General features: G+C 36.2%; 1 protein-coding gene across 1 annotated transcript; it reads left to right on the top strand.

The window, feature by feature from the left end:
* The first annotated feature begins 11,003 nt into the window (after nt 1-11,003).
* On the top strand, nt 11,004-15,196 carry LOC140838822 (glycosyltransferase BC10-like). The gene is made up of 10 exons (XM_073205398.1): nt 11,004-11,564; nt 11,848-11,964; nt 12,295-12,395; nt 12,639-12,710; nt 12,852-12,933; nt 13,235-13,315; nt 13,820-13,861; nt 14,026-14,085; nt 14,285-14,431; nt 14,706-15,196. Exons 1-10 carry the CDS (start codon nt 11,223-11,225, stop codon nt 14,883-14,885), a joined length of 1,224 nt encoding a protein of 407 aa, XP_073061499.1. The 5' UTR covers nt 11,004-11,222; the 3' UTR covers nt 14,886-15,196.
* Nucleotides 15,197-22,315: the final 7,119 nt, after the last annotated feature.

The raw sequence follows: 22,315 nt of genomic DNA, 5'->3' as shown, positions 1-22,315 counted from the left end.
TATAACCATACATCCAGTGTCCTGACCTAACCGTCATGGACTGTAGCTCTATCGCTAGCATCCTATCTTGTGACATCGTGCAATGTGCCGTGGCGATACCACCACTATCCGGCACTTCTGTCACAAGATAACTCGTCTAATACCTGTCATCTAAATTCAAGAGAACAAGTACATTAATCAATGTAATGCAAATATCCATGCAATAAAATAAAGTATGTGATTTAGGGAAACCCAAGTCTAAACCGACTCAAGTCCATCTCCCAATACCACATTGACTTATACCTTTCTTTCGTCGGTTTCTGGCTCAGTCGAAGTCCTGAATTCAAAGCCTGTCTGGTACTGACAATATCAATAATCTCATATCAATATACTAGTCAACTCCATAATAATCTGATCAATCTGGAATTAATTCAAAATCAACAGTATAACGGTACAATTCCAATATCCCCGTCTATACCAATTCACCAGATAATAGTTACAATCTATAACCCATATCCAATACATTCTATAATCAATCCATAATCCAAATCTGTCCGGTATTAACTGATTATAATCAGAAAATCATAACAATTCCATAATCAGTCTGTTTCTTAATCTGACTTCGATTCTACGATGTCTCATATGTCAAGAACATCATATATGAATTCCATTCAATTCTGACGATATCATAATTCTAAAACATGTCAAAACGTAGTAAAACTTACGTCCAGTTGTAGCCTACGTTGCCAGGAACTCAATACCGAAGTCGGATTCAAATTCGGACGGACGGATTGAAAGATAAAGGCGTAAGGATTTTTCACAAATCTCCCTCGACCCTTTCTCGATTTATGTTCTGATTTTCGAAGGGATAACCATTATATATAACCGTGCATGCATTCACGAGGTGGCAACATTTTTCTCGCAACACGTAGCACCGCGGGTGCGGTGTCATAGGGACCGCGGGTGCGCTCAATACCGCGGGTGCGGTCGCTGCAAGACCGCGGGTGCGGTCACCCTACGGTTTCGATGCACAACATTTCCCGAAGCACAACCGCGGGTGCGGTGCTTCCTAGGCCGCGGGTGCGGTGTCCCCTCGGCCTCACCTTCACCATTTCATTTCTAATTCTTTTCTCAATGTCCCAATTAATCCTTTTGTAATCCTATCAATTATAAATCAATAATTACAGATTACTGGGATTAAATTTCCGGGCATTACATTCCTCCCCCCCTAAGATACGATTTCGTCCTCGAAATCACAAGCAATCTATCATATCAGTAAGGAGTATATACAGAAATGTAATAGAACTTTACATCAGTGGAACAATGCTGGGAATTCCTGTCTCATATCTGATTCAGTCTCCCAAGTGGCTTCTTCAACACCATGACGAGTCCATTGAACTTTCACAAGGGGAATCATTTTCGTTCTGAGCTGTTTTTCTTTACGATCAATAATCCTGATCGGTTTCTCGACATAACTCAATGTCTCATCCAGCTCGGTCTCGTCTGGCTGAATCACGTGAGAATCATCAGGGAGATATTTCCGCAGCATCGACACATGAAAAACATCATGTATTCCAGATAATGAAGGCGGCAATGCTAGTCGATAGGCACGATCTCCTATCTTTTCAAGAATCTCATATGGACCTACATATCTTGGAGACAATTTCCCTTTCTTGCCAAATCTGACAACACCTCTGAAAGGAGAAATCTTCAGGAATACTCGGTCTCCAGTCTCAAATACCAACGGTCGTCGTCGAAGGTTGGCATATTTGGCTTGTCTGTCCTGAGCTGCCTTCATTTTCTTTTGAATCAATTTAACTTTCTCGGTCATATCTCTGATCATATCCGGTCCAGTCTCAGGAACTTCAGAGATATCATCCCAATATAATGGGGATCTGCATTTCTTTCCGTACAACGCTTCAAATGGTGCCATCTCAATACTCGTTTGATAACTATTGTTGTACGAAAATTCACAAAGTGGCAATGCTTCTTGCCAATTAGTGCTAAAATCCAGCACTATAGCTCTCAACATATCTTCCAATGTCTGGATCGTACGCTCTGACTGTCCGTCAGTTTGTGGATGATATGCGGTACTCAAATGCAATTTCGTACCAAGAGCTTGCTGCAAACTCTGCCAGAAGTGCGAAGTGAATCGAGGATCACGGTCTGAAACAATCGACTTCGGCACTCCGTGCAATCTAATCACTTCTCGGACATAGATATCGGCCATCTGATCATATCTATACGTCATCTTGTATGGAATAAAACATGCAGATTTGGTCAATCGATCAATCACGACCCAAATCGCATCACAACCTCGGGAGGATCTCGGTAACTGCGTCACAAAATCCATGGAAATGTGATCCCATTTCCATTCAGGAATGGACAAACTCTGTAACAATCCTCCTGGTTTCTTTCTTTCAGCCTTCACCTGTTGGCAATTCAGACACTTGGCTACAAATTCAGTCACATCAGATTTCATTTGTTTCCACCAATACTGTGTCTTTAAATCATTATACATTTTCCTGCCACCAGGATGAATGCTAAAACGACTGTTGTGCGCTTCTGTCAGTATTCGCTGTCTCAATTCTGAAACATTTGGCACAACAATACGATTATTCACATACAAGACATTGTCACGAACCTGATATTCCGATTGATGTCCAGTTCTGACCATCGCAATCGAATTCTGTACGTTCTGATCAATTTTCTGCGCCTCTTTGATTCTCAATATCAATTCTGGTTCAGCTCGAATTGCATATAATCTTAGAGGCTGACAATCCGTCTCAAAAGCTAATCCAGACAAACAGCAGTCTTCTATCAAATTCGAGACACCTATCGTCGATAAGGATAGTGCACATACCTTTCGACTCAACGCATCTGCTGCTGCATTGGACTTCCCTGGATAATATTTAATCTCACAATCAAAGTCTTTCAGTAAATCCAGCCATCTCCGCTGTCTCATATTCAGCTCTGATTGCGAAAACAGATATTTCAAGCTTTTATGATCAGAATATATTTCAAATTTTTCACCGTACAGATAATGCCGCCATATCTTCAATGCAAAGACTATGGCTGCCAATTCAAGATCATGAATTGGGTAACAGGTCTCATGTGGTTTCAATTGTCTCGAGGCATAGGCAATGACATGCCCTCGCTGCATCAGTATACATCCCAGTCCTCTATGAGATGCATCACAATAAACCACAAAATCACCAGTACCTGAAGGAATCGTCAACACAGGCGCACTGGTCAATCTCTTCTTCAGCTCAATAAAACTGGTCTCACAGTCTTCAGACCAATTAAACGGAGCATTCTTCTGAGTCAACTGCGTAATTGGTTTGGCAATACTCGAAAAATCTTTAATAAATCGACGATAATATCCTGCCAAACCCATAAAACTGCGAATTTCCGGCACAGATGTAGGTCTCGGCCAAGAAATCACTGCCTCAACCTTACTGGGATCAACTGATATACCGTCTCCCGATATAATGTGACCCAAAAACACAACCTGTCTCAGCCAAAACTCGCATTTCGACAATTTAGCATACAGTTTCTCTGCCCTCAAAATTCTCAACACAGTCCTCAGATGATTAGCATGCTCAATCATATTCTTTGAATAAATCAATATATCATCAATGAATATGATAACAAAATCATCCAAGTATTTCTGAAATACGCGGTTCATCAATCCCATAAATACCGCAGGTGCATTCGTCAAACCAAAAGGCATGACAATAAACTCATAGTGTCCATACCTGGTTCTGAATGCTGTCTTTGAGATATCAGAATCCCTGACTCTCAATTGATGGTATCCAGATCTCAAGTCGATCTTGGAATATACCGATGAACCCTGCAACTGATCAAATAAATCATCAATACGAGGCAAGGGGTATTTATTCTTTACCGTTGCCTTGTTCAGTTGCCTGTAGTCGATACAAGTCTCATCGACCCATCCTTCTTTCTCACGAACAGTACTGGAGCACCCCAAGGAGATACACTAGGTCTAATGTAACCCTTGGCCAATAAATCCTCCAACTGTTCTTTTAACTCTTTCAACTCGATCGGTGCCATCCTGTAAGGAGCTCTCGAAATCGGAACTGTTCCTGGCATTAACTCAATGCCGAAGTCTATCTCTCGAATCGGAGGCAATCCAGGAATCTCATCTGGAAAGACATCAGCAAACTCACACACCACTGGCAAGTCCGCCAATGATGGGCTCGTCTTCAGTAAATCAACTGAATATACCAGGAATCCATCCGCTCCCTTCTGCAATAATCGAGTCATATTTATGGCAGATATCAAAGGAATTCTAGCTCTAGAACCCTTACCATAAAATTTCCACTCCTCAGCCATCTCAGGTCTGAATCGAACTATCTTGTGGAAACAATCGACTGTAGCTCGGTACTTGGTCAACATGTCGATGCCGACAATACAATCAAAATCAGATAAACCAAGAACAATACAGTCTAAATCAATCGTATGCCCGTCGTACTGCAGTATACACGATTTCACAGATTTCACCGATATCAAACATGTTCCTAACGGAGACGTGACAGATACTACAGTAGCTAAGGACTCAACAGGCAATGCATGCATTAAAGCAAATCGCTCAGACATAAAAGTATGTGATGCACCAGTATCAATCAGTACATATGCAGGATAACCAGAAATAAAACAGTTACCTGCAACTACATCATCAGGTGCATCCTGTGCTTGCTCCTCAGTCAAAGCAAACAATCGGGCCTGCTGTCTAGGAGGCTGGCTCGCGGTCTGGCCCCCTCCTGGCCTCTGCTGTGACAGAGTAGACGGTACTGGCTGAAAAGTATGCACGGCAGACGGTCGTCTACTTGCCTGAGCCACTGATCCAGATGACTCAGCTGCCTGGGATCCCTGGGCACCTCGCTGTGGACACACTCGAGCAAAGTGTCCCTGCTGTCTACAGATACGACAGCTGCCAACTACTCCTCGGCACTGATCTGTGGAATGCCTCCCTCCACAAGTACCACAGTATGGTCCTGCATAGCTCTGGCTCTGACCGGTCTGTCTAGAGCCACTCGAACTGGACGAGGTAGTCCCTGATTTCTTGAATTGCTTCCCTCTAGCCTTCAAGAAATCCTTCTTTCCGCTACCGCTGCTGCCACCTTCAAATCGAGGAGGTGGTTGTTGCTGTCCCGGTGCTGGAAGCACAAATGAAGCCTCTCTCTGCCTCATCAAGCCTGCCTCGGCTCCCTTGGCTCTGTTCAGGGCATCGGTGAAGTTGTTGGGCCTCCCAGTATTTACCAGCGTAAAAATCTCAGGATTTAGGCCATTTATGAACTGATCTGCTACGGCCTCATCATGTTCAGCTACGTGAGGAGCAAATCGAAGCAATGTCGAAAACTTAGCCACATAATCCTCAATGTTCAACTGGCCTTGTTTCAGGTTTGCAAACTCGGCTCCCTTGTCCTTCCTATAAGAAACTGGAAAGAACCGTAGATAAAATTCAGATTTGAACACATTCCAGGTAATGGCCGTACCTCGCTGTTCCAATGCCCTTTTAGTCGTGATCCACCAGTGTTTAGCAACGTCATGCAACTGGTGTATTATCAGTTTCACCCTCTTTTCCTCAGTATACTCCAAAGATTCAAACAGTGATTCAATGTCGTCCAACCAACTTTCACATTCCACGGAGTTCTCCGTTCCTTTCAAAGTCGGTGGATGAAATGACTGAAACCTTTTCAGCAATTTCTCCATTGCTGTAGGTGTCACATCCATGGGAGGATTCGAGGTACTCCCCTGTTCTGGCATTCTTCTCGGAGGCATATCTGATAACCAAAAGGGTTAGCAATTCCAACAATAATCCTGTTTCAAGCCTCCTCAGATCATCTTACTGCTGATCCAGAATCGGTTCTGATTCAATCTCAATAATACATGTTTTCAAATCAAATCAGATAAACAGATAAACATGCATTATAAAGCAGTAAATCATGCTAGCAATCAAAAGCAGGAAAGAAAACACATTCTACCCCGCTCACTAGCTCCTATCTCAATCTCAAGGATCTATAGCTCTGATACCACCTGTTGTGGGGACTCGGACGCTAATCAAGTTCTTAATCATCATTGGGACTAATTAATCAATTACAACAGGGTCTAAATTTTTTTTTTCAAAATGCGGAACGTAGTGACATACAACATATATACATATCAGTATATAAAATACAAATCCTGTATTTCAACATTTATTCAAACTAGGGTTTAAAACTAAAGGCAAGTGTTTAACCCTACATCTAGTCCAAGTCCGGTGCCACCACTCTAATCACGATCTAGCTCTTCATCTCTTCGACCCTGGACCTGTCCCACCTGTTGTCAAGTACACATACAGACAAGACAACAGTCGGATATACCGGTGAGAATATAATCCCAGTATAAATCAATGAAACATGCAATCATATAAAACACTATAAAGCATGTAATCAGGTAACAGATATATGTATCAAAATCTGAAACATAATCAATATCAATCTGTCGACATAACTCATAATTCAGACTAGACTCAATCCTAGTCTAGGGATCCCGGTTTCCAGATGTGGTATTCCTATATCGAATTCCGTAAAGGATGGAACCATAATCTCTATTACTCGATATAACCAGTGCCCCGGTATTCCTATATCGAATTCCGTAATAGAAGAATTCCAATATCCTTTACTCGATATAACCAAATATGGTGTTCCTATATCGAATTCCGTAATGGATTCCATTACTCGATATAACCATACATCCAGTGTCCTGACCTAACCGTCATGGACTGTAGCTCTATCGCTAGCATCCTATCTTGTGACATCGTGCAATGTGCCGTGGCGATACCACCACTATCCGGCACTTCTGTCACAAGATAACTCGTCTAATACCTGTCATCTAAATTCAAGAGAACAAGTACATTAATCAATGTAATGCAAATATCCATGCAATAAAATAAAGTATGTGATTTAGGGAAACCCAAGTCTAAACCGACTCAAGTCCATCTCCCAATACCACATTGACTTATACCTTTCTTTCGTCGGTTTCTGGCTCAGTCGAAGTCCTGAATTCAAAGCCTGTCTGGTACTGACAATATCAATAATCTCATATCAATATACTAGTCAACTCCATAATAATCTGATCAATCTGGAATTAATTCAAAATCAACAGTATAACGGTACAATTCCAATATCCCCGTCTATACCAATTCACCAGATAATAGTTACAATCTATAACCCATATCCAATACATTCTATAATCAATCCATAATCCAAATCTGTCCGGTATTAACTGATTATAATCAGAAAATCATAACAATTCCATAATCAGTCTGTTTCTTAATCTGACTTCGATTCTACGATGTCTCATATGTCAAGAACATCATATATGAATTCCATTCAATTCTGACGATATCATAATTCTAAAACATGTCAAAACGTAGTAAAACTTACGTCCAGTTGTAGCCTACGTTGCCAGGAACTCAATACCGAAGTCGGATTCAAACTCGGACGGACGGATTGAAAGATAAAGGCGTAAGGATTTTTCACAAATCTCCCTCGACCCTTTCTCGATTTATGTTCTGATTTTCGAAGGGATAACCATTATATATAACCGTGCATGCATTCACGAGGTGGCAACATTTTTCTCGCAACACGTAGCACCGCGGGTGCGGTGTCATAGGGACCGCGGGTGCGCTCAATACCGCGGGTGCGGTCGCTGCAAGACCGCGGGTGCGGTCACCCTACGGTTTCGATGCACAACATTTCCCGAAGCACAACCGCGGGTGCGGTGCTTCCTAGGCCGCGGGTGCGGTGTCCCCTCGGCCTCACCTTCACCATTTCATTTCTAATTCTTTTCTCAATGTCCCAATTAATCCTTTTGTAATCCTATCAATTATAAATCAATAATTACAGATTACTGGGATTAAATTTCCGGGCATTACAGCCACAGCACCCTTAGTTATGCAAAATTATACATTAAGTTGGCTGAGGATCACATGAAAGACATTTATTAAGAGCATAAATATTTAAAAATTTGTGATTTAATGTATAAGTGATTCGTATAATTTTAATTTATTAAAGAATACCTATAGCATCTTTAATTAAATTAAATTTATACATTAATTTTTTAATCACATTTGGTTGTAACAGACATAAATTACATAAAATTATTCATCATTTTGGTAATATTTTGAGATGAATAATTACGAAGAGTAAATATTTTATTCATAAAAAATTTAATATCCTAGTGATTCGTATGATTTTAATTAATTAAAGAGTAGCCACAACATCTTTGATTGAATAAAAGTTATACATAAATTATGAGGATCACATTTGATTATAAGGGATATAAATTGTAATTAATTATATTATAACATTGAAATTTATCCCACAAAAAATTTCGTTATGTTAAATATAATTAATTAGGATACAATATTGAATTATTTAATTAATTTATCCACATAGATTAAGAATTGAATATAATTCAATCGTTATATCATTAAGTTTTATGATTCTAATTGAATTAAAAATTCAGTCCACAGACAATTTTTATGTCAGTGTTTCATATGTAGATCATGATTTACATGGGTAAAACATGATATATATGCTTTATTGATTCATTTAATAACATTAGCATGTATTCATTAATTTTGCAGCATATTGCTATTACTCTGATATTAATTTCTTGAAAAATGATTTGATTAGTGGGAGCGATCAAATTCAAAATATTGATCATTATGATGCTCATTCATCCACACAAGCTATATGTCTTGATTGTTATTCACAACATCCTCCATTTAAAAAGTGTGCTGTGAAACCAATCATATAAATTCCATAAAAAGTTGGTTCAATTGCCATTCATTTTTAGATGAGTCTTCAAAACAAATAAAAGTCTCATTAGCCAACATCGAACAACATAAAGATTTTTTCTCTAGTAATGATGAATATTTAATATTTAAAGATTAAGAAAACAATATGGATTGAAACATGTCTCACATTAGTGGTATTTCAGGTTTTACAATGTTATCTCTTCATTAAGTTTTGTTGAGAATATTGTGGGCCATTATGAATACCAGAAGGTTAGTGACAACTTAATTATTATCAGAATAATATAAGTATTTGACCACTAAAAAACTGCAAAATGTTTTGGGATACCTTTATGATATTAAAGTTTTACATGCTTATGTGAGAAGAATTGACAATTTGAAAAGTGATTTGCTACTTCCACTATAGAGTCAAAATTCGTCATTGAAGCACTATTGTGGTGTATTTTAAGAAGTTTTATTATGGGCTTAGAATTATGGATTCTATGTCTAAGCCATTAAGATTATATTACTGCAATTCAGTTATGGTCTTTTTGACTAAAGCGGTGGTCGAATTAAGTATATCGACATAATGTATTTTAAACCGTTGTAGAACGTGTTAATAAAGTGGTTATTGAACACGTTAGCACTGAATTGATGATCTTTTAACCTAAATGCATGAAAATTTCAGATGTTAAAGGATCATATGGTAATTACTGATGAATTTGATTCCATGTTATATAAATTTAATTTTGATAATGAAATACATTCAGTTATGATATTTCTCATATTCAGTTATGTACATATTCAGTTATCTTGAGAAAAATATCAATAAAGTTGGACCTCGAATAAACATTGGGTTTATTCATTAAGTTATTCAGATTTGAGAGACATAATGCATTGTAATACATGAAAGATAATATTCGTTTTAAGATGACATATCGCCATGATTCATGTATTTTGTTTTCTCCTATGGTAAATGAGTTATATGTGTCAAGTGGGAGAATGTAAGAAAAACGTGACACATATTAAAAGAAGTAGCGTGTACAAATTGAAATTGGCGACGACCAAGAAAATGTAGATGCGTACACGATTCTTTTTACTCTTGGCTCCCGAATTTTCTCGTTGATGGTATAAGAAACGCCTATAAATAGATGCGATTGACATCCCTAAGCATACAATCTCATACAGAATAATACACCATCTATAGAGAGATTGAAGTGTTTAGAAGGTTTCAATCGGAGGAAAATCAGAAGATTAAAAAATGATTCAATGGCTGGAGATAACGCTCGATTTAGCTTCCACATATTTATTTATCATGTTTATATACGTGCAGAAACATGATTTTTAGAGAAAATCTCTAACATTTAATACAAGAGGTTTTGTTTCGGATTTAATAGAGTAAAGAATATTTATCCTTAAAAAAACATATAAAAACAGTAATATACAATTATATAATAAATAATAAAGAACAAATACTCTAATCATACAGTGCGATCAGTGCAGTTCTTCTTTCAAATTTTCACCTAACCATATATATGCGATGGAATGTGAATTTTTTTCAATCGCATTTTTTATTTTATTAAATAAAAAATGATGGTGTGTTATGGTTCAGTTCGGTTAGTTCAGGTGTTAACAAGGACAATTTAAAAGATAACTTTGATTAAATTTTTGAGTGGGTCTTATGTGCGACCCACTCACGGATCTTAATCTGTGAGACGGGTCAATCTGATCCATATTCACAATAAAAAGTAATACTCTTAGCATAAAAAGTAATATTTTTTCCTGAATGACCCAAATAAGGGATCCGTCTCACGAATACGATCTGAGACAGTCTCGCACAATTTTTTCCTAAATTTTTACATATAATATTATTTTTACTAAAAACAAAACTCTAAATTTGGGACGAGATATGTTGTCGGATACACCATAATTGTTCATGTTAGTATATTGATTGAACCATTGTTGTTTGTGTTATTGTATTACTTAAAAAATCGAAGTTATAGTCATCATTAATTATATTTTTTTGTAAAACGATAAATATTTGATCTCGTGATCGATACATATTGAAAGTCACATTCTTATTGATGACAAATGTTTATAATATACCATTGGGCACTTATTTTGGCAGCATACATACCTTAATTTCCCCTCAAATTGATTTTGACGCAACAATGTAGACGGAGGTTTTAGAGCAGAGATCGCGTTATTAATTAATAATAAAAAAAAAAAAAGCGTGGTAAAAGAAGCTCACGACTTCGTGATATGTCCTTCCTGGTCGATGCCCACCAAGAAAACATGCCACCACCAGGAATCTTCCGTTTCAAACCAAACTCTTTTCAATTTCGTATTCAAATTCGGTTAATCCAATCTCGATTCCTTTAAATTATTCGTCTCATTGATCATCTGCTCTCCCTCTCTTCCTCTGTACATCTGTTGAATGATAGGAAGGGTAGGGAGGATAATTGAGGGAAAATCAGTGAATTTCAGCTTAGTTGCTACGATGAGGAAGGCACAGGCATCGGCGAAATCGGGGCTCTCGATGCGCAACGTATTGTGTATGTGGTGGAAATTAGTGATTTGGTTATCCATTTTATTCTGCCTGTTTGCTTTTCTCAGGATTCAGCAGTATTCCCAAAGTACACTTGCTGACAATTCAAGTGATCTGCCTCGTAGTTCGCGGAATTTTAGCGATCACTTTGATGGAAATCCCAAGGTCGCATTTTTGTTTCTGGCTCGGAGGAATTTGCCCCTTGATTTTCTGTGGGGGAGCTTCTTCGAGGTGAGGAGAGGTTCGTTTAATAAGATTTGAGAACGAATTAACTGGACTTTCTTTCAAGTAACTTTATCGAATTTTCTTAATATTCAATATTTTAGTGTTGGTTTGTTTATTTTACCTAACTTTATTCCTGCTTGCTGAACAATGTAATTATATTTTATTCTTCATTATTGACGAAGTCTTTCTAGTACTTATCATGTTCAGTGTTGGTTTGGTTAATGAAATTGGACTTTTTTATTAAAAAAATTGTTTTTTTTAATCTGTGCGTCTTTTTCCCATTTTGCAGAATGCGGACCGCGCAAAATTTTCTATATACATACACTCAGATCCTGGTTTTATGTTTAATGCGTCTACGACAAGATCGGCTTTCTTTTATGATCAGCAACTGAAAAACAGCGTCAAGGTAACTCCGTGTTGATACCATTGTTTGAATATATATGGTGAGGTTGAAAAGGAAGAATTTAAAGCATTTTTCACATGATAAGCGGATGTGGTAGATGGTGAACAGATGAGAAAATCACCAAATCTGGGAGATGAAAGAATCCCATTTTCGAATCTTTTTTGTTACATGTAAATGTAAAAAATTGTCTATTGTCGTGATAGAATAACAAAATTTTTCAGTTTAGACTGAACTAAACCGGATGACATTTCGATGCCCTTTTTTGTGCTGCTAAACTGGTAATTGAGTTTCTTTCCTAGTGACCTTAATATGATCGTAGGAATTTTGATGTAGGTAGCCTGGGGAGAAGCTAGTATGATTGAAGCTGAGAGGGTACTGTTTGAAGAAGCTCTTCAGAATCCAGCTAATCAAAGATTTATTCTCTTATCAGATAGGTTATTGTCCTTCCTTCCAACAATTGTATTAATGGAATTGAAGTTGAATATTCATCATTATAAGGTTTATGTTGTATCATATTCCATCGTGATCTTTCAGTGACTCCTGTTGTGTTAGTATTCGTTTTCGTTTGAGTTTGAGTTTGGTGCTTCCTGTATTTTTGTAACTATGTTATCATAGGTTGACTTATTTCCTACGGCGAAATTTAACTTTGATTGTGATTTCGATGTTTGATTCAACAGATGTGTCCCTCTGTACAACTTCAGCTATATTTACAATTATCTGATGAAATCTCCTAGGAGTTTCGTGGACAGGTATACAAGAGAATGAAACTCTGTGTGGCTTAGTTGGCTTCATACGTTCATAAAGAAATTTAATTCCAAAGAATGTTTAGATCAGTATTTGGTATTTAAAGTGATGCTTACTTCATCGGCCTGTATTTTTTTTTTACCTAGCTTTCTTGATAAAAAAGATGTGCGCTATAATCCAAGGATGTCCCCAGTTATACCAAAGAATAAATGGCGCAAAGGATCACAGGTAATTTTCTTGCTTGTTTTTAGCTAAATGATTAGATATTTTCGATTGATCAGAAGTCCAGTACCACTGTAGATATAAAACTCCCTCATGCAGAGAGCTGGAAAAAAAATTGTTTATTTTGCTTTTTGGTAGGAGGGACCCATCTCAATTTTCCCAACAGTAGATAAAGAATGATTTTATTTATCTTAAAGCACTCTGTTTCACTGAGTGCATTTTTGATAAGGGTGACGGTTCCCCAGTTTTACAGTCACTTTGAAAAGATTTTCCACGTATATGAATCTGATTAGTTTGCTTACTCCAGTGGGTCACCTTAACTCGTAGACACGCGGAAGTAATAGTTACTGATGACACTGTCTTTCAAATCTTCAGGAACTTCTGCAAGGTATATATTTCATCCTCTTGTCCCATAGTAATTCCCTTTGCCATCTTTCTCTATGTGTGTGTGTGTGTGTGTTCTCTTCCTTTGCAACATACATAGTGCATTGGGTGATTATCTAATTTCTGTTTCAATGAAAAAATTCAACTGTTATCCTATATTATGTGTATTGATCGTATCACTCTTTCCAGTAGTTAGCACACTTTCTGTTCTGGACTTTAAGCCCTGTCCACCTAAATTTGTTTATATTGTAAAGAAAAGTTATCTTGTTATTGCTTCTGTACAGCGTATGCATTCCTTTTCTTGCCACATTAATTAGTAATGTTTCTCCTGCTCACGACTTCCCAAGTTAGCCCCATCACATTCCAAAAAAGAGAGGAATTTTTTGCTAGACATGTCAACTAAAACAATTCTTCTGCATTTTTTAACCTAAATCTAATCTTACCAGATTTTTAAAGATGAATCGTTGGTGCACTTTATTTATAATTTGTAGGGTTTTGTTCTTTGCAGAGACGCCCACAAGTTGATTCCAGTGGGGGCAAGAAGAATCTTGTGAGTTACCCTTTGCGGCTAACTCTTTAATCATGATAAACCTTTTCATCGAGTGTTCTACACTCACCAGTTTCTGGATATCTTTGTCTTATTTTTACTTTCCACATGGTTGGCCTTTTCTTGGGTAAGGAAAATATCTGATAAAATCCTATAATTAAATCCAGAAACTTCAGAAACAGCACAATTGTATCCCGGATGAACACTATGTGCAGACCTTACTTGCAGTAAGTTACTTCTTTCTATTCCAGTTATTTATTATTTATTGTTGCTGATGGCATCTTGTTTAGGAAATAATGTGAACTGACCTTTCCTTAGGAAATAGAAATCATTATTTTCTACGCTGTAAATGTTTGCCACGAGGCCCACAATTGCAAATTGTATCCTGAAGTAGTTGATCACTATTTCTTTCCTGTCATTTTATAGATGAATGATCTCGAGTCCGAGCTTGAAAGACGAACATTGACCTACACCTTATGGAATCAATCCAAGACAAATTTGGAAAATAAGTTCTGGCATCCTTTTACATTTAGCTATGCAGATTCAGGACCTCAACAGATAAAAAGAATTAAGGTTTGTTGATGGCACCACTCTACATCATGTCCTGCTCGAAAGTTGTGGACTAGACTAATGTTCTGTTTTGAAGTAAACTGAATCTATTCATACAAATCCATGTTGCTACTATTTTAAGAACATGGAGAAATTTCAGATTATGCATGTGGCCTAGCCATGTTACACCAATTCAGTCTCAATGAAAATGTACCTAATTGTATCTGTAACTGAATGCATTTTAATGTCGACATTTTTTTACTTAGGTTAACTTACATTTTCCAAATGTACTTTTCAGGACATTAAGCATGTGTATTACGCAACGGAATTCAGAACCGAGTGGTGCCGTAACAACCTGACATCCGTTCCCTGTTTCTTATTTGCTAGAAAGTTTTCACAAGGAGCAGCCATGCGCCTTTTAAGCCAAGGAATTGCCAATAACTTCGATGTTTCGGCATTGTTGGAGCCGCCACCATGATTTTCATCAGCACTCTAGTTTTAGGTATTCAAACGCATCTTCAGCTTACATCGGAAAATAATTTGTCACAGATTCTAGTTGACTAAAGAGGAGAGTTTTGCATCTCTTACATTTATGTCAGGACAAATATACACCTTCCTATACGACTTAGATTAGATTAGTGAGCGTAGTTTAAGAATTCGTTCTTTGTATGAAACAGCAGAAATCAAAGGAAGCCATATGTCTTCATGTCCTTTCTTTGAATAAACAAAAATTCACAATGAACTTAGAACGGTATCAAGACCCAAGAAAATTGAAGGGAGTCGGATTTACAGCTTGTTACGGGATTATATTATTATTTTCCAAACTCAAATTCCATTAAATCTAAAACTTTTAATAGGATTTGGAATTTTGGATAAGTTGAATGAAATTTCGTGAATTATAAATTATATATTTCCGAACGTTTAAAAAGAATTTGCAAATCCAAATTCCACGAATTCCACATTTGCCAAACACACTACAAGTAATAATTCAATATAAAGATGTACGATACGGTTTGTTTGGGAAGGTAAAATTACATCTTTTGATGTACGTTTGGGAATGACGGAGCTGAGAAGTCATCGACTTTTGGATATTATTGAAAGAATATAGTGACTCAAATAAATTTAAATGATAAATAAGGAAAAAAAAATCCTTGTAAAACGAATTAATGCAATCAAACTCATTGTTATTGATTTGAAACTTCTAACTCCAAATCAATTTATCCAAACTTAACCTATTTTTTTTTTGGTATAAGTCAAATTTTAAAATGATATAATAAAAATCCTTAAATCGTCTCACAGATTAATTTTTTGATATGAATCTCCGATTCATCTCAACTAATGAAAAATATTAGTTTTTGTGTTAAAAGTGTTAGTTTTTATTGCATATATGAACAAGTATTACAAATATAAATTCGTGAAACCATATCAGGAACAAGAGACCTGCCTAAAAAAGTCAATCTTTTTAATTCAAATGTTGAGGAACAGGAGATCTACCTAAAAAAGTCAATATTTTTAATTCAAAGGTTGAGTTTTCTCCTCGTGATATACGAGATGCGATCTGGTTGAAGTGGGGTGGGAAACTTGCCCCCTTTTTTTATTATTAAAAACAAAAAGGCTTGAAGCCTGCGATGCAGCACACAGTGCACGTTTTTTAATATTTTTTTTAATTAATTATGGTAAATTGGAGATAAATCCTTAAATTCAAACTCAATTTTATCCTAACTCTATAAATCTAAAAAAATTTGTTTCTACTCTCTAAAACATTAAAAAGACAAAAATACCCTTATAAAGTTAATGATTGATTTTCCTGGGAGAAAATGGTATCAGAGCCCAGATAAAAATATTTCAAACATATAAATTTATTATTATTATGTAATTAAATGTTTGAGGATGAGAATTTACTCAAATAACATGAATCTAAACCTAGGTTCGATATTAATTATTTACTGGATTTATTTCATAACTCTGAAATATTTGAAACATGAAGATCTAACCAATGTTAGATATCAAGAAAATAGGAGAACTTATCATAGTCCTAAGGTAAACTTATGATTCAAAATAACAAGTTCCTAGAAATAATACTGGATTCCTCTAAACTTTTCGGAGATTTTAGATAAATTCAAAAGACAGCGCAGAATTATAACAAAATGTTGTATTATGTACTAAAAAATGTGGAGAAAATTTTCGAAAACCAGGAAGATATTCTTGTAATATTAAAGGATTTCAAACAAGAATTCAAAACCTAGAATAACAACCAAGTTCTAGTAGATAGACTTCAGAATGAAGGTTATCATGATCATTTGGTACTGAACCCTTATTACATCAAAGAGGGAAGGCCAAATTGATGCCAAAACTTTTAACTGAAGAAGATTGGATATCCGCTATGAGAATCGCGGCAGGCACACTCGATCTCAAGAGAGAAGAATTCATTAAACTTTTAGAAATGAATCTTATGGGATCCGTTAAAATTTCCTGGGACATGAATTTAGTATAAACCAAAGAATCAGACCTAGTCGGAGAATCTCTTAGCGAGATAGCCGGAAGAATGTCTACCCTTTTTAAAGCACAATTTATAGGGGTAGATTATTTTAACAGTCAAGATACACAGAAGAAAAAGAAATATACTCAACCTCTGTATAGTTTTGAATTACATGACATATGTTTAGTAAATGAATATATTATGTTATTTACTAAATATAGATGTAATTCAGGGGTCGAAAAAGATATAGCAATACAACTTTTCTTTGCCAAAATACCAAGTCCCTTGGGGGAAATGCTAATAACGGAACATGTCACTGGCAATCCAGATATGTTGGCACGAAGAGCCTCTTTTCTCAAAGGAAAATTGGCAGAATGATGTCATCTGCAGTATTACAAAAGAATTACAAACAATTAAGGGGTATTAAAAAACTAGGGATGTAAATGAGGCGAGCCGAGCCGAGCCGAGCAGTGGCTGGCTCGGGCTCGGCTCGTTTCACTTTTTTCTCGGCTCGGGCTCGTTACGAGCCTCGGGTTTGAAGCTCGGGCTCGGCTCGTTCGGAATTTATGAAGCTCGGGCTTGGCTCGAGCTCGGCTCGTTAATGGCTTGTTTATCTTGTTTAAAGAGCCTGGCTCGGGTTCGCCAATAGCGACGGGTTTCGAGTAAAAACGTCGCTAATAGCGACGGGTATTGACAAAACCGTCGCTTATAGCAACAGGTATTTACAAGAACGTCGCCGATCCAGATCGGCGACGTTTTTCTAAAACAGTCGCCAACAGCGACGGTTACCATAACCGTCGCCGATAATCGGCGACGTTTTTCTACAACTGTCGCTAATGTCGCGACAGTTTGAACATAAAACCGTCGCTAATTGTTTTTTTTTAAATGTTATAATTATTTAAATCTGAAATAAAAATATATTGTGTTGTATAATCGAAAAAAAATTAACAAAGTTTGAGAAATGTAATCATATTATTAATCTGCAAATAATAATACAAGTGTTTCATACAAAATGAATCAGTCATGTAGCGCTATATTTCCTCATGTGATGTTGATTTAAAATGAATCAAATTGAATTTTCTTAATGTAACGTTGATGAGAATAACGAAATTTAATAAACTTACGTGGAGCAGGCGAATCGCGTGTCAACGAAAGATCCATCTGCATGTCGATGTGTGTGAACGTATAGCTCCCATGACGTTAGATCTCTGCCATGTCGTGCTCGCTAAAATAAATTCAATAATTGTAAAACATTAACATTTATAATTAATGAAATATATATTTTTTCCAAAGTACAATTCAATAAATGTCACGAACATCGTCGCTCGAATATTGAACCTCTTCTATTTCACTTTCAGTTCAAATCAATTTCGTTGTCGTACATAACATTAACATCGACTAGATTTTGAGACGATAAAAGAAATTGAGTTGAGATGTCATGAGGTCCACTTTCGTTGTTTTGAAATGCATCGTTCACATCAATTTGATTATGCTCAGTATTTGGCTCAACATCAGTGACATAAGCTCGCCTACGTAGAGTACTCACATGCATCCAATCTGATTCTGCTCTCTTCGTTGTTGGATAAGTCAAATACACAACTTGCGAGGCTTGCGTAGGAAACACAAATGGTTCGTAGTTTCCAAGACTCTTTTTTCGATTGACATCCACAATTTTGTAATTTTTATTAGAAAACACAAATGGTTTGTAATTTCGTCTAAATATGGTTTGTTCTGACATTTTTTTTCGATTTTAAGGACAACGCTAAACCCTAAACCCTAAAACCCTAAACCCCAAAACCATTGCTATGAGCGACGGTTTGCTAAAACCGTCGCTGATATTCCCTTTTTTTTATACCACTCCCGTGAACCACTTAAACGAGCCGAGCTCGAGCTCGAGCTCACGAGCCAGTTATCGAACATGTTCACGAGCTAACGAGCCGAACATCATTAATCTCAAGCTCGGCTCAACAAAATTGTCGAGCCCAAAATAAGGCTCGGGCTCGGCTCGATAAGCTTAACGAACGAGTCCGAACGAGCTTTTTAACGAGTCGAGATCCGAAAAACTCGCGAACAGTTCGGCTCATTTACATCCCTATAAAAAACTTATTCCTTTATGTTATAAAGAAAATGATATTCCAACAATTATTGGAAGTAAACCACAATGGCAGAAGATGAAGAGTACTTTAAACTTATCCTTATGCCAGAAGTGGAAGAACTTTTTGAAAACCAAGAACAGTTTGGTTTAGACAAAAGGCCAGATCTTACAAATCTGTCAAAAAAATGGACCATCAAGAAGTAGGATACATCTCAAGCACATGAAGAACACCTACAAAAAAAACTTTCAGTAGAGCTCACACTCGAACTAATGAAATTTTTAAGGATTGTAACTGATGGACATGTGGGGCAAGATGTCATATCTCAACCAACTGTCCAAAAAATGAAAAATGAGGTATTAAATGCTTTGATCCAACATCGGATATTGAAGAAGAAGATTATTGTAGAGATCTTATTCAAGTATACCGATTTGAGGATATTGCCTTAGACAAAAGTATACATGAAGAAAAAGAAGTTTTAAGTCAGGAAGGATCTGATGGAACATAATCAAAATTTGATTGAAGACGAGGTGTTTCGACACGAAAAACATGAAGATTTTTCTGGTTTCTGTAGTCAGACAATAATATCACATAACATGATCTAAAGGATCATGAGATAAAATCCTAGCCTTCAGAGGTATCAGGGATTCTCTACAGGACATGTAGAAAAATTCTAAAGAAGTCTTGGTCTGAGAAATAGAAAGCATCATCTAATTCATAAATTTTCCAGAAGGGAAATGACGATCCAATAGAACTTACAGGAATAAGAATGGAGATGCAGCTAATTCTTTCAGAAGAAATTAAGAGAAATTACAAAAATTCAAGATAGAAGTAACACAAACCATGTCCTGAAATCATATCGGAGCAATCATAAAAGATACTTTAAAGAAGAATAGATTCATCATATCACTTTATGCAATAAAAGAATGGAAAACCTTCAAGATTCAGTACTGGAAACAATCTCAGGAAATCTCAGTGCAGGAAAAATTGTAGGATTAATTTATCCAAGAATTGCCTATAACCTGGCAGATCAAGATTTCAGCCGAGCTTTGAAGTTGCATCAGAACTTCAAAGAAAAAGGCTGATGAAATAGGGTAATAGACCATATTATATTACCTACCAAATTTCATATACTCTATCTAATACACATTATTCAGAATTGATTATTAGAAATGAGTTTTTTGGAATACCTGAGATATTTGGAAAAGTGGCTCAGAAATTTATCCAGAAAGAGTTTAGTTTCCCTTATTACAGAAAACAGATATCCAAATACAAGACAAACGGATTCTATAAAAGAATCAAAGTCCTAGACTAGAATCAAGAAGGCTATTTTTTCAAGGAGATAGAATTATGAGCTACAGGTCGGGAAAAACACCCGTCCAAGAAACCCAGCAGGTGCTAAAAAGCTTTTTGACAATATGAAAGCTTAGATGTCCGGAAGGGTGGAAGGGAGTAGAAATAGTATTTGATATTACGAAGAAAATGAATCAATTTTCTTGTAATACCATATACTATTTAGAACAACTTATGATAGGAAATTACCAAGGAATGATCAATATTGGAGAATTGGAAGTTCATATCCAAGGAATTCTAGGAAAAGAACCAGATCTATTGGTTCTTGGGCTAGATTTTTTGAGGAACATAAACTTTAGAAATGTCTAGAATATGGAATGAAATTTATGGCTGAGGATCAAATGTAAAAAATTCAATGACTACAATCTCATTCTCAATATACATTCCAGTAGGAATGCTACACGAACAATGTAAGACATAATATTTTGCTGCTTATATTGATTCAGGCGCTGGAATCTGTACAGCAAAAAGAAGAGTTCTTCCAAATGATTTGGAAGAAAAATTACATAAGATTGCTGGAAGAAATTTCTCTAAAAATATTTTCATCTTATGTAAAAAGATTAAAATGACAGAAATCGTGATTGGAGGTGCTGGACAAACACCTTGGTATAAGGTAAAAATACCACCAATTTATTTTCATGATACATGAGCAGACATTCATTTTTGCAGTAAGCATGATGATGAAGGAAAATTATGTACCCAAAGATGAAGGATTCTAGACGGTTTGGAGAAACAATGTTCCAATTAAGAGCATATAAGAAGCTCCAACCAGAAGAAATAGGATGCCTCAAGATAGCTCTATAACATAATGATGTAGAGTTTGAATCAAATGTATCATTAGAAGATGTCAAGAAAAAGATCAAAAAAAATTACAATCACTGCAAGAAAATATATTATCAACAATACTCCTGCGACAATGGTTTTTATTAAAACGATGTGTTTTTTTTAACAGCGGTTTTAACAAAAATCGTTTTCTTTTAACAACCGTTGTCTATGAGCATTTTTTTGGGCTACAACAGCGTTTTTTAAAAACCATTGTCTAAGAGCTTTTTTTTGCTACAACAACGGTTTTAACAACCGTTGTCTATGAGTGTTTTTTATAGGCTACAACGGTTTTTAAAAACCGTTGTCTATGAGCGTGTTTGTTTGGGCTACAATAGCAGTTTTTCAAAACTGTGGTCTATATAAGTTTTTTTCAAGGGTCAAAGACAACGGTTTGTGTAAATCGTTGTCTTTCGGATGGTTTTTTAACTACGATAACGGTTTTTTAAAATGTTGTCGTTTTTTAGTGTTTTATTTGATTAACAACAACTGTTTTTGAAAAAAAGTTGTCGTAGTTTCTAATTTTTTTAAAAAAAGTGCGGTTAATATTTAGCAATGGTTTTCACAAAACCGTCGCAATTTTAAATTAGCGACGATTTCATAAAACTGTCGCATTGTTAAATTAATGACGTTTAAAAAAACCCGTCGCTTCATTTAGCGACAGTTTCAATAAAACAGTCGCAATTTTAAATTAGCCACGAAACAACCGTCGCTAATTTAATATTTGCGACAGTTGTTTAATAAATCGCCACTAATATCGACAGCTTTAGTTTAAGCGACGGTTCATTACAGCCTTCGTTATTCGTCGCTAATTGCGACGATATAATCAGAAACAGTCGCTAATAGCGACAGTTTATACAAAAACTATCGCAAATTGTCTATAAATATCCGCGACCTTATTAATTTTCTTCCCACAACAAATTCTTCTCTGGACCTTACTTTGATCAAAGCAGAAATTTCACCATACAACATCCCATGATTTTTGTAAGAAATAATGGTGAGATAAAAAGGAACAAACCCAAAATAGTTATTAATTATCAAGAAATTAATAAGATTCTGGATTTTGATGGGTATTTTATACCTAGTAGAGAATATCTAATTCGTTGCATACACAATGCAAAGATATTCTTTAAGTTTGATTGTAAGTCTGGTTTTTATCAG

Source organism: Primulina eburnea, chromosome 8, assembly GCF_022965805.1.
Source record: "Primulina eburnea isolate SZY01 chromosome 8, ASM2296580v1, whole genome shotgun sequence".
Classification (NCBI taxonomy): domain Eukaryota; kingdom Viridiplantae; phylum Streptophyta; class Magnoliopsida; order Lamiales; family Gesneriaceae; genus Primulina; species Primulina eburnea.
The sequence above is the reverse complement of the archived record's forward strand: the minus strand, read 5'-3'. Positions and strand labels throughout refer to the sequence as shown.